This window comes from Xyrauchen texanus, chromosome 2 (assembly GCF_025860055.1).
Source record: "Xyrauchen texanus isolate HMW12.3.18 chromosome 2, RBS_HiC_50CHRs, whole genome shotgun sequence".
NCBI lineage: Eukaryota > Metazoa > Chordata > Actinopteri > Cypriniformes > Catostomidae > Xyrauchen > Xyrauchen texanus.
Genome location: NC_068277.1, coordinates 47,068,323 through 47,082,877, shown reverse-complemented (window position 1 = coordinate 47,082,877; position 14,555 = coordinate 47,068,323). Strand labels below are relative to the sequence as shown.

At 36.6% G+C, this 14,555-nt stretch overlaps 1 protein-coding gene and 1 pseudogene across 4 annotated transcripts; both read right to left on the bottom strand.

Moving 5' to 3' along the window:
* Positions 1-1,662: 1,662 nt before the first annotated feature.
* LOC127654902 (solute carrier family 25 member 44-like) lies at positions 1,663-6,612 on the bottom strand. Of its 4 annotated transcripts, none has more exons than XM_052142467.1 (4): positions 6,532-6,612; positions 4,174-4,830; positions 3,727-3,854; positions 1,663-3,589 (listed from the first exon to the last, which is right to left on the bottom strand). In XM_052142467.1, exons 2-4 carry the CDS (start codon positions 4,790-4,792, stop codon positions 3,398-3,400), a joined length of 939 nt encoding a protein of 312 aa, XP_051998427.1. In that variant the 5' UTR covers positions 4,793-4,830; positions 6,532-6,612; the 3' UTR covers positions 1,663-3,397. The 4 variants fall into 4 exon arrangements, with proteins under 4 accessions (XP_051998427.1, XP_051998419.1, XP_051998413.1 ...); XM_052142459.1 differs by having other exon boundaries at positions 6,496-6,609; XM_052142453.1 differs by having other exon boundaries at positions 4,174-4,827; positions 6,496-6,609.
* A 371-nt stretch (positions 6,613-6,983) lies between these two features.
* LOC127654941 (ornithine decarboxylase antizyme 2-like) lies at positions 6,984-14,251 on the bottom strand (annotated as a pseudogene).
* Positions 14,252-14,555: the final 304 nt, after the last annotated feature.

Sequence of the window (14,555 nt, the reverse complement as noted above, 5' to 3'; positions counted from 1 at the left end):
GAGATATGGATCATTGGCAGCATTACCTTGCATGAGGCCCAGTTAATCACAGCTACATGTCACAGGCCATCACAGCATATTGCAGTAAACACGCTCATGACTTGCCATTGTTGTATTCTACTCTAAAAGATAAGATAAGATTACATTATATGCCTTAATATACACCGATCAGCCACAACAAACCACCTGCCTAATATTGTGTAGGTCCCCTTCGTGTCGCCAAAACAGTGCCAACCCACATCTCAGGATAGCATTCTGAGATAGGATGTTTTTTTTTAATTTTTAGATACTGTTGTGCGTGAAAATCCCAGGAGATCAGCAGTTACAGAAATACTCAAACCAGCCTGTCTGACATCAACAATCCATGCGATTATCTAGTCAGCCAATCGTGTGGCAGCAGTGCATAAAATAACGCAGATACGGGTCAGGAGTTTTAGTTAATGTTCACATCAACCATCAGAATGGGGGAAAATGTGATCTCAGTGATTTGGACCATGGCATTATTGTTGGTGCCAGACGGGCTGGTTTGAGTATTTCTGTAACCTTGTTGATGAGAGAGGTCAACAGAGAATGGCCAGACTGGTTCGAACTGACAAAGCCAACAGTAACTCAGATAACTCCTCTGTACAATTTTAATAAGCAGAATAGTATCTCTGAATGCTGTTCTGAGATGCGGGTTGCAGCTGTTTTAGTGGCATGAGGAGGTCCTATAGAATATTAGGCAGGTGGTTTTAATGTTGTGGCTGATCAGTATATGTGGCGCATGTAAATTATATAATGGCTGAGAAATGGCATGTTCTCTATGAAAATATAAAATTTCTGTAACCTCTGTATAGTTTCTGTACATACTGTCCAAGTATATTCCTATTGCGTACTTCATTGTCTTTCACTGCCTTAGTCTCAATGCACATCAAAGCTTTTAGAAAAATCAATCCCAAATGTGATAAATAAACTGTATGATATTGAACCTTTTGTTGTTTTTTCCACTTTCAATCATCTTATGCTGGAGCAGATATCTCTTCTTTCCTATGCACAGAAAAAGTAATGTTTTAAAGATGCAATCATGCAAAATGCAGACATGTTGAATGTGTAACATCACCCCTTCCCATAATATGATTTCAAGCAACTCAAACCCTCAGATTGATGTAGCAACCTGGAGACGTCTCATTTGTGACCCCCAGGCTTTACAGAAGCACTGCTCTGGCACTAATCATTAAATCAGAGAAGAAAGAAACCCTACTGCCCGAAGAAAAAAACACTGTAGGGGACAGTGCACTTGTCCTGGAATTGAACTAATGAATATTCCCTTCCCAGACATCCAGAGCAAATCTTTTGGTCTAAACTGATTCATCTTTGCATAAAAAGCTATTTAAGTTTATCCATTGCCTTTGAATTTATATGTTGCCAAGAAGGACAGTTAAACTCTTGGTACCAACAAGAAACCCCGTTAAAATGCATCATGTATAAATGCATTATACGTGACCATTTTTGCATTATTAAGGTGTTCTTTTACTTTTTGGTCAAAGACTCCCTTATAGTTTTTAAGGTGACACTTGTCCACATACAGTTTGTAGTCATGGCACGTGATAAGATCCTCACAATGTTTAATATTCTATTTATAAAGTATTATGATCAAGTCAGATGGTTTCCAGAGAATCCATTAACTATATGTTTATTAGCTCAACAGTTATACAACATATGTCCAACATACAGTATTTCTAAAATGTTATTTCAAATGTGTATTATTTTTTTCCAATCAAATATGTTTTGGGAGTAAGCGCTAATTTTTTTACTGTAGTGATATTTGTCACTATTCATTTGTTGAAACCTTCTGTATATACTAGTTTAATTTTCTCAAGGTAAAACTACTGATTTGTTGTCTTGTATGGTATGTGCCTTGTGGTTCCAAAGTAGTCCTGCTGAGGATAAAATAAAACTGCAGGAAGAAATCAGTAAAAAATAAACCCTTTTATGCCTCAGACTAAACTGGGATGGATTATGTGTGGTTAAATTAAACTAGACTGGAGCAGACCATTTCAGTTTAGTGTACTAGATGCTTTCAAATTACACAGTAATTCCAGGCAACACTTTGTCAGTGTCTGCTCCCTAGTGGTGACAGATAGAATAACAAAGTACCTACTCCAGGAGTGCTAAATGATGCATCCTTCCGGATAGCTTTGCCAATTAAACATCTGCTATTTTGTTTTTCTTTGAAGACCTTGCAGCAGCTTCACAGACACCATATATAAGGGATGTGGATTAGAATACCATTACTACTCACACAATTTCATCATATGTTCTGTTTAAATAAAAGTTCATAGAATGAAAATGCTCATCATATACTCACCCTCATGCCATCCCAGATGTGTATGACTCTTTCTTCTTCAGAGCACAAAGAAAGGTTTTTAGAAAAATATCTCAGCTCTGCAGCTTAAACAATGCAAGTGGTGACCAAAACTTTGAAGCACTAAAAAGCACATAAAGTAAACCATAATTTGGATTACACCACTGGAGATTTACGGATAACTTTTATGCTGCATTTATTTATTTTTTGCAACTCAAAGTTTTGGTTACTATTCACTTGCATTGTCAGGACCTACAGTGCTGAGACATTCTTCTAAAAATCTTTTTGTGTTCAGCAGAAGAAAAAAAGTCATCCACATCTGGGATGGCATGAGGGTGAGTAAATTATGAGAGAATTTTCATTTTTGGGTGAACTATCCCATTAAAAACTTAAATTGAAACTAAAGGGCACACACACCTAACTGAACTTGAAGTTTTCATTATTCACCTACATCAACAACAGATACACAAATTTTCCTTAAATATCTCTTCAATTTGGCAATTTAAAACATCACAACATCCCACAAAAAACACATTCAAAAGGACAACATAGTACACATTAGGAGATAGTTACAGCACATAAACCTTAAAAATTATGATATCCATTGCACTACTACTTACAAAATGACATTGTGGGGACAGCCTGATACAACGAGTTCCTTAAATTAAGCACATTCAAAAAAATATTCTGTATCCATTCAACTACTACTTAAACAATGATTTAGAATAAATTTGTGACAAAATACTCTCTTTTTATAGAACATTCAATCTGTTAGATCTCATACTTCTTAACAATTATTCAGAACAATTAATGTGACTCTTACAATGAATTAAAACCTGAGCAGCACTTTTCCATTAAAAGATAATAACAAACAGCTCTAGCTGAAATGTTACAATAAGCTAAAACTATTTCCATAAAAACCCTAAATGAAATCTGCCGTGTCACACACACTAAATCATCTAAAGGCAGAGAGTTCAAAAGGAAAAACAACAAATAAGATGGAGTGGAAAAGTTATAGTGGAGATGACTTAGAACATTTCATTTTTCCCCATTTTACCAGTGTCGGGAGTCAACCAGCTCTGGCCGTAGGCTGAGTTTTTTAAGAGTTTCATAACCAACCACCATGACTATTGCTGTTGGTGTTGAAGATATGATGCGAGCAGAGAGTCCTTTGGTCATCCCCCAGAATCCTTCCTCTCTGATCAACTGGTTAAACGTTTCAAAGATTGATGATCTGCCTTCCACCTGTCCAAACAAACAGTCATTAAAATGCTAAACGGCACTGTTTACACTTACACATGTAAAACCATTCAGTGACACATTGTTATGTTTACTACACATCTATTGTCTAATTTTAGTGTTACAGTGTGCATGGGAATCACCTGAACTCTTGCCCTGACAACGTCCATGGGGTTGGTCACGGTGGAAGCAGTGGCAGCTGCTAGAGGTCCAGCAACAGCTTGCAGAACTAGATGAGGACAGTCACTGGGAGCCATCTTGGACAACTGTTCTGTGGAGCCAATAACAATACATTCATTTCAAATGCTTGAAAATCAGCTCAAATCGGTAATTAAAAGATCCCATGCATTACGGTCTTTAATGAGGCAGATGGGCTACTATCTAAAGACAGATTATGATGACATGATTTAGAAAAGTATTTTATCAATCAGCATAATAGAAAAAAAAAAAACTATTTTTACAGTTGAATGTAAATAAAATTGTCAATCAAAAACAAGCAACACAAAATAACTGAACTAGCACATTTATCATCTAATTTAATCCATCAGCTTAAGGTAAAAAAAAAAAAAAAGCCTCTCTTAAACTCCAACCTGCATAAAAGTGGTAAAATGGCCACCAGACCGCACTGTTGGGGATGTATGTCAGAAGGGAAGCCACGTATCCTCGGTAGAACCCACGAATGCCATCTGCAGCAAATATCTGTGCAATAATGTCTCTAGACTGCCCAAATGACAATGGATGCCGTGCTCCTGAGGATGTTTTGAAGCGGCTTAGATGCTCCCCTTGGCCCTGCATCATGAGCTGTTGGGATATTACATCTATAGGAACAGTAATGCTCTGGGCTACTAATGACGCCGACCCTCCGGCCACTATCGACTTCAGCGTATTGTCTTTAGAATAGTTGGAGACATACTTCCTCACCAGCTCGTAAGTGGTGATGTACGCCTGCCCTGATACGAGTGTAAACGTGTTCACCATGAAGCCCCTGTAAAGTCCTCTCAAACCTTCAGCTCTGAGAATCTTCAAGAAGGCATCGTAGGTCCCAGCATAGAGCGATTTTCCCTTCTGAACCTGCAGCCTGGTGCGAATGAGTGTGGCGGGGTAGACTGTGGCACGGATGGCCATGGTCATGAATACTCCAAAGGAGTAGAACTTGCGTTTGTCCAAGTCCTCCCATTCTATGATCTGAATGTTCCCCTTCTGCTGCATGCTTCCAGCCTGTAGTACACGGCATCAGACCCAGGCTTCTTGGAAAATAACAGTTTGGGTTAACAACAATTCTTAAGTGATATACAAGCACATATGTAAAATGTGAGGAGGATGTGCTGCCACAAATGCAAGAATCGGCTATAGGGTGGTCACGATTATGGAATTTGGCTGACGATTCATTGTCAAACAAATAATTGCAATTATGACGATTAATTGTCTGTTTTAGGGCTACGATACTTCATTGGCCTTTTAGGGCTTTCATGATTAATTGTTAAATCATTTGTAAAATTTCTTAAGGTGCATATGTAAAATGGCTAGAAATAGCATTTTAGCTTAGCGTAAAGCTGACAATTTACACAAGGTTTATTGATATTTCTTCTGCTCCAAACTTGCGTCTCTGTCTGCTCATATGAATGTAACACATCATAAAGGTAATGGAAGCAATTTTAGCTTCCACGAGACTGAGCTGTTGATTTAGGCAAAATATTCCTGATCCATAAGATCATTGCATGCAATGTCTAAAGCTAGATTTTTAGGTAATTTTATATAAAATTGAATATTTTTTTTGAGAAGAGAATCCCTAAAATTATTACATTTATTTTAAGAAAAAAAAAATACTTACGTAATTTTCTGTTTTGTTCAAGGTGAACAACCCCCCCAAAACACATTGTTTTTCTTAAGTGGGGCGAATAGATATGTTATGCAAAATGTTAAAAGTTACTTTTCAATTGTGATCAAATATAAAAAAAAAGGCAGTATAATTGATCTGCTGTCAAATGTGTTCTCTAAAAGCTACCTAAAATACTTCATATAAGCATCAAATAACATGCATGCGATATACACAGTGGCGTTGTCACAGTAAAAAAAGATTACACATGCTCACTCTCTGAAGTTTGCCAAAAGAAATGTGCATAACGTGTTGTTGTACTGATCATATTGACTGATCCATTTACAATGGAGATTCATTTGTATATAGATGTTATGAAATGCCAAATGTGATTGAAATTCATAGAAAATGGTAAAGCTTTTCTTAAGTGGTTATTTTGAATAAGCATTATCTTAACTTTTTTATTTTTCTGCGGTCTCAAAAGTATTTTCCTGACTGGACAAAATTTCCCTATAACTATTGTCCCTACAGTTACAATACCACTTTAAACCCACTTGGGGCCTCTTACCCCACCATGTGGGTGCCACCTTTTTAAAAAACAATAATTTTAATTAAAATCACCTTCCGTCTAAAATCGTTTTGCTCCATCGCTATTCAATAAAAATAAATTATTTTTTTCAATCTTAAGTTCAGGATGAGCGCTGGGACAAAAAAAAAAAAATCCTTAAGGTCCTACCACTGAAAAAAATACGTTGCAAACAAGGTATATTAAGTGAAAACACGGAAATATAAGTGTCAGACTGTTGCTAGTGTTCATTCAGCCTGTATATGCTGCTGCTGCTGTTGTTGAGGAACCAGACACTTCTCTAGAACACAATACTTCCTTCTCAAGTAATGTCTAGATAAACAATGTCACTTTCATCGAGATTGGATTTTGTAAAACCACACGGTTGAGCATGATATCCAGTGGGCTAGTTAGCAGTTCTCATACAGCTGAATGGACAGGAGGTCCGGTTAGCATTTCGATTCTGTTAGAGCTTTACGAACCATCTATGACAGTCCGGTTACGTTTCAACAGGACCAAGAGGCGCCTTACCGTGCAGCAGAGATGTTTCAGTAATGTGACATTTACCGGTATGTTAACATTGGTGTGTGTTCAGCAGCACATGCCCGTAGCTTTAGCATTAGCATTAACTACAGCGGTTCACTGGGGTGGGGCACATGACAATGATGACGCTGTCTGCGTCACGCTGCCGAACTGACCAATCGCAGCCCTCTGATCTAAAACATCAGATCTAAGTTCATCAACCGATGTGTCAGAAATAGGTGTCAATACTTTTGGGTCATTGACAAATAATGTTGTACAAGGTGTTATAATGAGAAATCTTAAAAAAAAAAATCTAGTTTAAAACACTTGTGTCAAGTTCTCAGAAATGTAATCTTTGTGTCCAATTTGTTTTCATTTATTTTTGAAAAAACCTTTATAGCATTTTCTAAAAAAAAAAATTCTAAAAATTGTCATGCAGTGTAACCATTAAGTAAAAAGTATTATAATATTTTATTTGCACATTGAATACATGATAGTATATACAACTTAATCATTAATTTCCAAAACGTTTTCAAACACATTTTTTTTAATAAAACAATATTTTTATAAATATTATGAAATAATGGCATTTTGAGTTTTCTCAGGGTTACACAACAAGAACAAAATGTGCTTTTTACAAAAATGTATAAAAAAATAAATAAAGATGTTTTTTAAAACTTCACACTCAGTCTTGAGGGTCTAAAGGTGCCTGCTCTCTTTTATGGTTTTTATGGTCAACATAAACAACACAATATCTACCTACATGCTGGTTACACCCAATGACTTTGATTTAGTGGACAAAAGCATTTTTAATCATTTTTTAAAACAAAATTTTCACTACTTATTCTGCACTAGTCATGCCAACATTAATTTTTTCAGGAATTTCACATTTTAATGAGACTTTGGCTTTTTTTTTTTTTTTTTTTACTGTCTCTGGACACCACATTATATTTTTTAATTGAAGCCCCAGAAAAAATATCAATATGACTTTAAACTCAGCAATTGGAAAATGTTCATTGTAGAAGAGGTGTATTCAAGGTGTATTCATACAAATTAATTGAATGAACATAAAAGTAATATAAAAGAACTATGGATGTGCTAGGGTAATTGACTAGTCATCTACCAACTGACTAGTCGATTAATGTAGTCGACTACTAACATTCATATTTTTAGTGGTGCTGGTTTTAACGGGAGACGCAAACATGTGACAAACAAATGAATTGAGAGGTGCATCTTCTTAGAGAGTGTTTTTGCATTATGATAGCTTGCTGTGCTTAACAGTGAATAACAGTCAGCACAGTAAAAACCCTCCAAGAATTTTCCTCTATTTAATATTTTATGTTTAGTCTGTTACAGCAAAGCACCACATCAACAAAACATTTCAAGACGATCACTGTCGAACATTAAATCCTCTGCTGTGAGTAATATTCCTGTGTTTGTTCGGTGATGTGGAGAGATTAAAGGTGCACTCAGTAACTTTTGTGTTTGTGTCATCTTGGTCTTACACTGACACTTAGTGGCCTGGATAACAGCATCATTTAAAATCGATAGTTTTCTGTTTCAGATACCATTGTAGAAATTTAGTATTCACAGTCAGTAATAATAACTTTAATGAGTGAGTGAAAGTATCAAATGACGGTTACTGAGATTAAGAGAATAGCATTTGACTGGTCATATAAACATGGCCGCCCCCATAAGGAGACCCTCTCCGTGTAGAATAAAACAGCTTTCATAAGGTTACTGATATGACTGTCTTCATCACATGTGAGTTTTCATTATTTATATATACAGTATCAAAGTTACAATTCATGTCATTAGGAGTAAAACTTTGCATTGAATCTCATCATTCTGCCTTCAGGATGCGCATATGTGGTTTTGTGGCACTCTTTATTGGCAACTTTCTTATTTCTTACTTTGATAGTTTTGTACAATAAGATGTTATAGTTTTTTCGACCTATTTATTTGTTGAACATCCATTAGTCACCATGTTGAAATGCTGCATATAGCTTCCACATATCCCACTTTAAAGGCATCTGATCGGGGTCACGTGAAAATAACAGACTAATTCCATCCATATATCCATCTTCTTTAGCCACTTGTCCTATGGGTCGTGGGTCTGAGGCAAATTGTTAGTTTTGCACTTCCTTAATAAGTATAAAAGTAGTCCGTGCACAATTTTCTACATCCTCTAAAGCTAAACATTCTGTTTTATTTTGTGTGAGAAACAGTGAAAATCGTGCCTTCCACCTCAGCACTCAAATCTTATGGACACTTTTCTATAGTGTGAGATGAGTGCATTTTGCTTACTTCAATTTAAATTTCAATGCACATAAGTATATTTCATTATTGCATTTGGCTTTATTTGTGGTTTTACTGAGAGAACCAATGATGGAACCATACAGCGCAATAGCACTTTACATTACAGGCAAAAAGGTCAATAAATAAAATAAATTAAAATGAACACATGCAGATCTTACTCTAATGCAAAAGAGTGCTGAGTAAAAAGTGTTTTTCTTCTGCCACAGAGAACATAGTACAACAACACATGCTATGCACATTGACAACGCTACTGTGTATATCGCATGCATGTTGTTTGATACTTATATGAAGTATTTTAGGTAGCTTTTAGATAAATATTTGACAACAGATCAATTATACTGCCTTTTTTATATTTGATCACAATTGAAAAGTAAATTAAAAAAATGTAAAATGCTAAGGGTGAAAAGGTGTGTTCCTCTAGGTTTATAAATTATAAATTAGTTTAAGATCACTAAGTTTGTTCAACTACTGAGTTGCTGAATCCTGAATGCCACTAGTGGAATGTTTCTTCAGCACAATAAAAACACTGTTTTGTGGGTTTTGCATTTAGTGCACTTTACAACAATCTATATAATTCTGTATATTTATAGTTATTCTTCTGATGAGTGAATTTGTTGTATTGTATACACCATGAGACGCAAATCCCCTGCAATGGATGCTATTAGATGATCTGGTTTCACAAGCTCAAAACCAAGGCAGAAGAATGTTCTGGTAAGGAGTACTGAGAAAGACAGAAATGAAAAAATTTATTAAAGGTTAACAGTAAAACAGTAAACAAATTGCAACTTTCATAAAAGCAAGAAGGCAAAGCAAAAAACGCTATCTCATCAAGCATGCCTTTTTGTCATACACAGCGCTCATCCTGAACTTACATGCATCTGGCCTGCTCTTCATGAACGACACAAATACATGACTGATCTTCAGTTTCTCTTCTGCAAACTCCAAAACACTGGTGAGTCTAGAGGAGGTGAAAAGAGGGAAAACTGCAGTAAGTAATAGAGAAAATGCGCTTCCACCAATATCTCAATGTTAAAATGTATGGCTGTGAGGAATTTGCCCCGGGACAAGTAGTTATGCAGGACCATTTAGGTCATGCTTAGAGAGTTCTGAAACATTCATAACTTTTATTAATGTGACAGAAGTGGGGCTCAATGATCCATTCACACTGTACAATTCCTTCATGCTAAAATAGCTCTTGCTCCAACTTTACATCAAGGACCTTTGTTCTATCGGTATACTAGCACATACTTGCATTGCTCCAGTTTATTGATGCAGCTTTAAACTGTTTCAGGCTTCTAAATGTTGAATTTACAGATGACGTATATATATATATATATATATATATATATATATATATATATATATATATATATATATATATATATATATATATATTCTTTTATTTTTTTACCTATATTATTAGAAATGTTTTATATAAAAATGATAAAATTATAATATGCCTCGCTCCGACATATACACCTATAGTGTTGTAAGGCAGAAGGAGAGCAATCCATACTAATCTCCTACCCTTCTTTGGTGCCCTTGAGAAGTTCTCCATTTGGTATCCCAACAAAGAGGCTGTGGCCAGAGAGTACAGTCTGCATACCCCATGACAACTGCTCACTTAGCTGATACTGAAAGTGCAAAATTGATGATTCTTTGTCCAGTGAGGTCACCTGTTTTGCTGTTAACTTGCCCTCCTGCAGCAAAGATACACCAAAGTGTGGCATGAAATTATCAAATGATTCTACATTCATCAGTGCTTTTCTGTCCACCGCAATAACATACTTGCAGTTAATTAAATAATAGTTTGAAAAAAGAGAAGTTTCTCACATTATTTACTCACTCTCATGCCATCCCACAGTTGTGTGATTTTCTTTCTTCGGTGGAACCCAATGGAATATAGTTTAAAGGATGCATGATGTGTTGCTGTTCATAACTCTATTGGGTGCAACATTTTCAAGCTCCAAAAAGAACATACAGGCAGCACAAAAGCAATCCATATGACTTGAGTGGTTTAATCCATGTCTTCTGAAGTGATATGATTGCAATTGGTGAAAACAATATAATCCTTAAAAAAGACCATATTCACTATACTGTATATTGACATCCGCAGTCAACTTGGCATGTACATGTGAGAAGCTTGTTCACACACATCCATGTTGGACATATGCACAGAGTGCTGCACACAAACTAGACACAGTATTGCCAGGTTCGTGCCCACTTCTGCTTTTTTTAAAAGTATCCTAAAAAAACTCAACCTGTATGAGAGTTACAGGTTGAGTTTTTTTAGGATACTTTTAAAATGTACCGCAGTCACAAAGGTTGATGATAAACCCTTGAAAAGGAAAATTCAACATCTTTTTGATGTATAATGATTCCGGGATTGAGTACCTGGCAGCAACATGCCATCACCGTCTTGACTCCTCCACTGTGTTCCAGTTGGGACAGATGTCAAGCTTTATAGTAAACAAGGACTTATATTTTTGTCAGTTTCTCACCCAAAGTGATTGTATTGCATCAGTAGACATGGATTAAACTGCTCGAGTTGCATGGGTTACTTTTATGCTGCCTTTATGCCTCATTTTTGGAACTTGAATGTTTTGGACCATTCATACATCCTTCAAAATATCTTTGTTTGTGGTCCAGTGAAGAAAGGAAGGCATACTTGTTTGAGATGGCATGAGGGTGAGTAAATTATGAGAGAATTTTAGTTTTAGGGTGAACTAATTCCTTTAATGTCACATGCATCACATAAGCAAATATAAGGTACAGTAGTTAAAGATTAGACCACTGAAGTCTCAGTTAAGACAAAATATTCTTTTGTGTGGCTTTGGTAAGTAGACATCTCTTTTGTGAGGTGGTGACAGCCTCACCTTGTAAAGGACTGCATCTTGAGCCTGATCTGTGCTCATCCCTTGCCCAGCCGTGGTAATCCTGTGTGGGTGAAGGGCATCAGGAGCACCACAGAGGCCCTGGAGCCTGCTGCCTGACCCATCGGAGCACACAAGCTGAATCCAAAAGTACAGCTCTGCACAGACACAGGAGAGCAAAGAGCTGCTAATGACAACACTGAATTTTCATTGCTGACCTGTATGAAACAGGGCAGATATAAATGTTGAACAAACAAGACAAAAGATAAGGCCCTGTATATACACTAATCAGCCACAAAATTAAAACTACCAGCCTAATATTATGTAGGTCCTCCTGGTGCCATCAAAACAGTGCCAACCTGCATCTCAGAACAGCATTCAGAGATGATGTTCTTCTCACCACAATTGTACAGAGCGGTTATCTGAGTTACCATAGACTTTGTCATTCTCTGTTGACCTCTCTCATCAACAAGGCATTTGCATCCGCAGAACTGCTGGTCACTGGATGTTTTATGTTTTTGGCATCATTCTGCATAAACTGTAGAGACTGTTGCATGTGAAAATCCCAGGAGATCAGCAGTTACAGAAAACAGTTTAAGAAACCAGCTTGTCTACCACCAGCAATCATGCCATGGTCGAAATCACTGCATGATTTTAGGCTCTGCACTGCTGCCACATGATTGGCTGATTAGATAATCACACGGATGATTGTTGGTGCCAGATGGGCTGGTTTGAGTATTTCTGTAACTGTTGATCTCCTGGGATTTTCAGGCACAACAGTCTCTAGAATTTACTCAGAATGGTGCTAAAAACATTTAGTGAGTGGCAGTTCTATGGATGGAAATGCCTTGTCGATGAGAGAGATCAATGGAGAATGGCCAGACAGGTTTGAACTGACAAAGTCTACGGTAACTCAGATAACCACTCTGTACAATTGTGATGAGAAGAATATCATCTCAGAATGCTATTCTGAGATGCAGGTTGGTGCTGTTTTGGCAGCACGAGGGGGACCTACACAATATTAGGCAGGTGGTTTTAATGTTGTGGCTGATCGGTGTATAATATATATATATTAGGGCTGTCAGTTGATAAAACAAAATTATAAAATTAATTGCATGGTATACCGTTTAATTAATCGAATTTATCGCAATGAATCACATACATAAATTTTTGCTGAGAAAACTCCTCAAAAAACAATAATATTGTGGTGATGGGGGCGTGGCGGACCGCCAAGCGGCGTCTTTGGAGTGTGAGGCAGATAGTGTGAGTACGGTAAGGATTGACACCTGTGGGAAATCACCTCTAACAGCTGTTTTGTGTTTGCAGTGAGAGTGGAGAGGGAGTTAAAAGGGCAATCCAGACAGCCGGAGGAGAGAGAGAGTTGCACACAGCAGTGTGTTCGTGTGTGTGGTCATTGTGTTGAAGCTGAAATGCATTTTTTTGATTTTTTGTGAAAAAGTTTGTGTGAGAAAAAAAAAAAAACACACATTGGATTGTTACCCGTCTCCCGCTTCCACCTTGAACGAGTTAAAATAACCTTGAAGTAATTCATATATATTTATAATAAATACATTTATAATTTATATAAATATATACATTTATTACAATTATTATTATTACTGGAACAAGCCGTTCTGTACTACAATGCACGACAGACGCGCAGCATTGCATAACAAGGATGGATTGTGTAACTATAGTTGATACAGTGAGAAGAGTGCAGTGCTGAATCAAAAACTTGAATTATGCAGTATAACATACAACACGCACAGAGATCAAATACCACAATGATAAAGAAAATTACTGCAAGGCCAGAGGACAAATGTGCTGCCCTGAGTGTGAACTGTGATAATGATGTAAGAACGTGAAATAAGAACACCGTGTTCTTCGCGGCATACACAGTCACGATTCTAAATATAGAACACAATGGCAACATCCTTCACAGATTTGAGCCATAAGGAGAGTACAGGATAGGTCATAGCTCTACCTGATGCATTATCAGAAATTATACACTATTAGAATCATTGCAATTAAGCTGAACATTGTGTTATATTTGCGTGCATTTCCCAATTACATCCAGCAGTTGTTCTACTTAACACTTACTTAGATTATTATGCTATTACAAATTTGCCCATAATTATTAGCCTATTATTTCATGGTGGCTTTTTTTCTTTTCCATGTCAATAATAATAATAATAATAATGCAATGCAACCCCCCAGTCTCAACTATTGAGTCATGTCCTACATGAGGTGTGATTTTCACTAAACGGTTTGGTCCAAATCTTATAGCTGAAATAGTCAATGATGCTGTAAACTGCATACTATCAACTGACGATAGTGCGCCACTGACCTAAACCGGACAAATAGAATCACGCGGATATTAGCTACTCACCTCGCTTCGGTGTTGATCATAGCGTTTTACAGCGATAAAGTCAGATATGTTGGTTGTAAAACAATTTATATAATGCCACACTTGTTTAAGTCACGCTTTTAAATGCAAGACATTAACGGTGCTGCATCCTTCAGTGTGCTGTCTCGAATGGATCAAGCGGGTCTTCATCACTTCAGTAGGTTGCTCGAGAGCTTAAGTACATTTACAGAGGGGAGGAGGGAACTAGATCACTAGTGAGAAAACAGCGTATTATAACCATCAATGCTTAAATATAATAATAATAATAATAATAATAATAATTCATTATGAATATCAAAACAATTTTAAACAGACTTCTTTGGAGCATTAATGGTTTTGTTGTAATTAAGAAAATATAATTTCATAATTTTCACCCCTTGCAGCCACTGTGTGCTGAAGGCTAATTTTTATTAACGTAACAAAGGTCCCTGCCAAAATCACTTGCTATGCCATTACATGAACAGTAGATG

Bases quoted from the DNA above. Each gene is read 5' to 3' on its own strand.
- LOC127654902 (XM_052142467.1), bottom strand. From the start codon at position 4,792: ATGCAGCAGAAGGGGAACATTCAGATCATAGAATGGGAGGACTTGGAC. The intron at 3,855-4,173 runs GTTGGAGTTTAA...TTGGCTCCACAG, and splicing joins ATTTTACCACTTTTATGCAG to AACAGTTGTCCAAGATGGCT. The intron at 3,590-3,726 runs GTGATTCCCATG...TTGTTTGGACAG, and splicing joins TTGTCAGGGCAAGAGTTCAG to GTGGAAGGCAGATCATCAAT.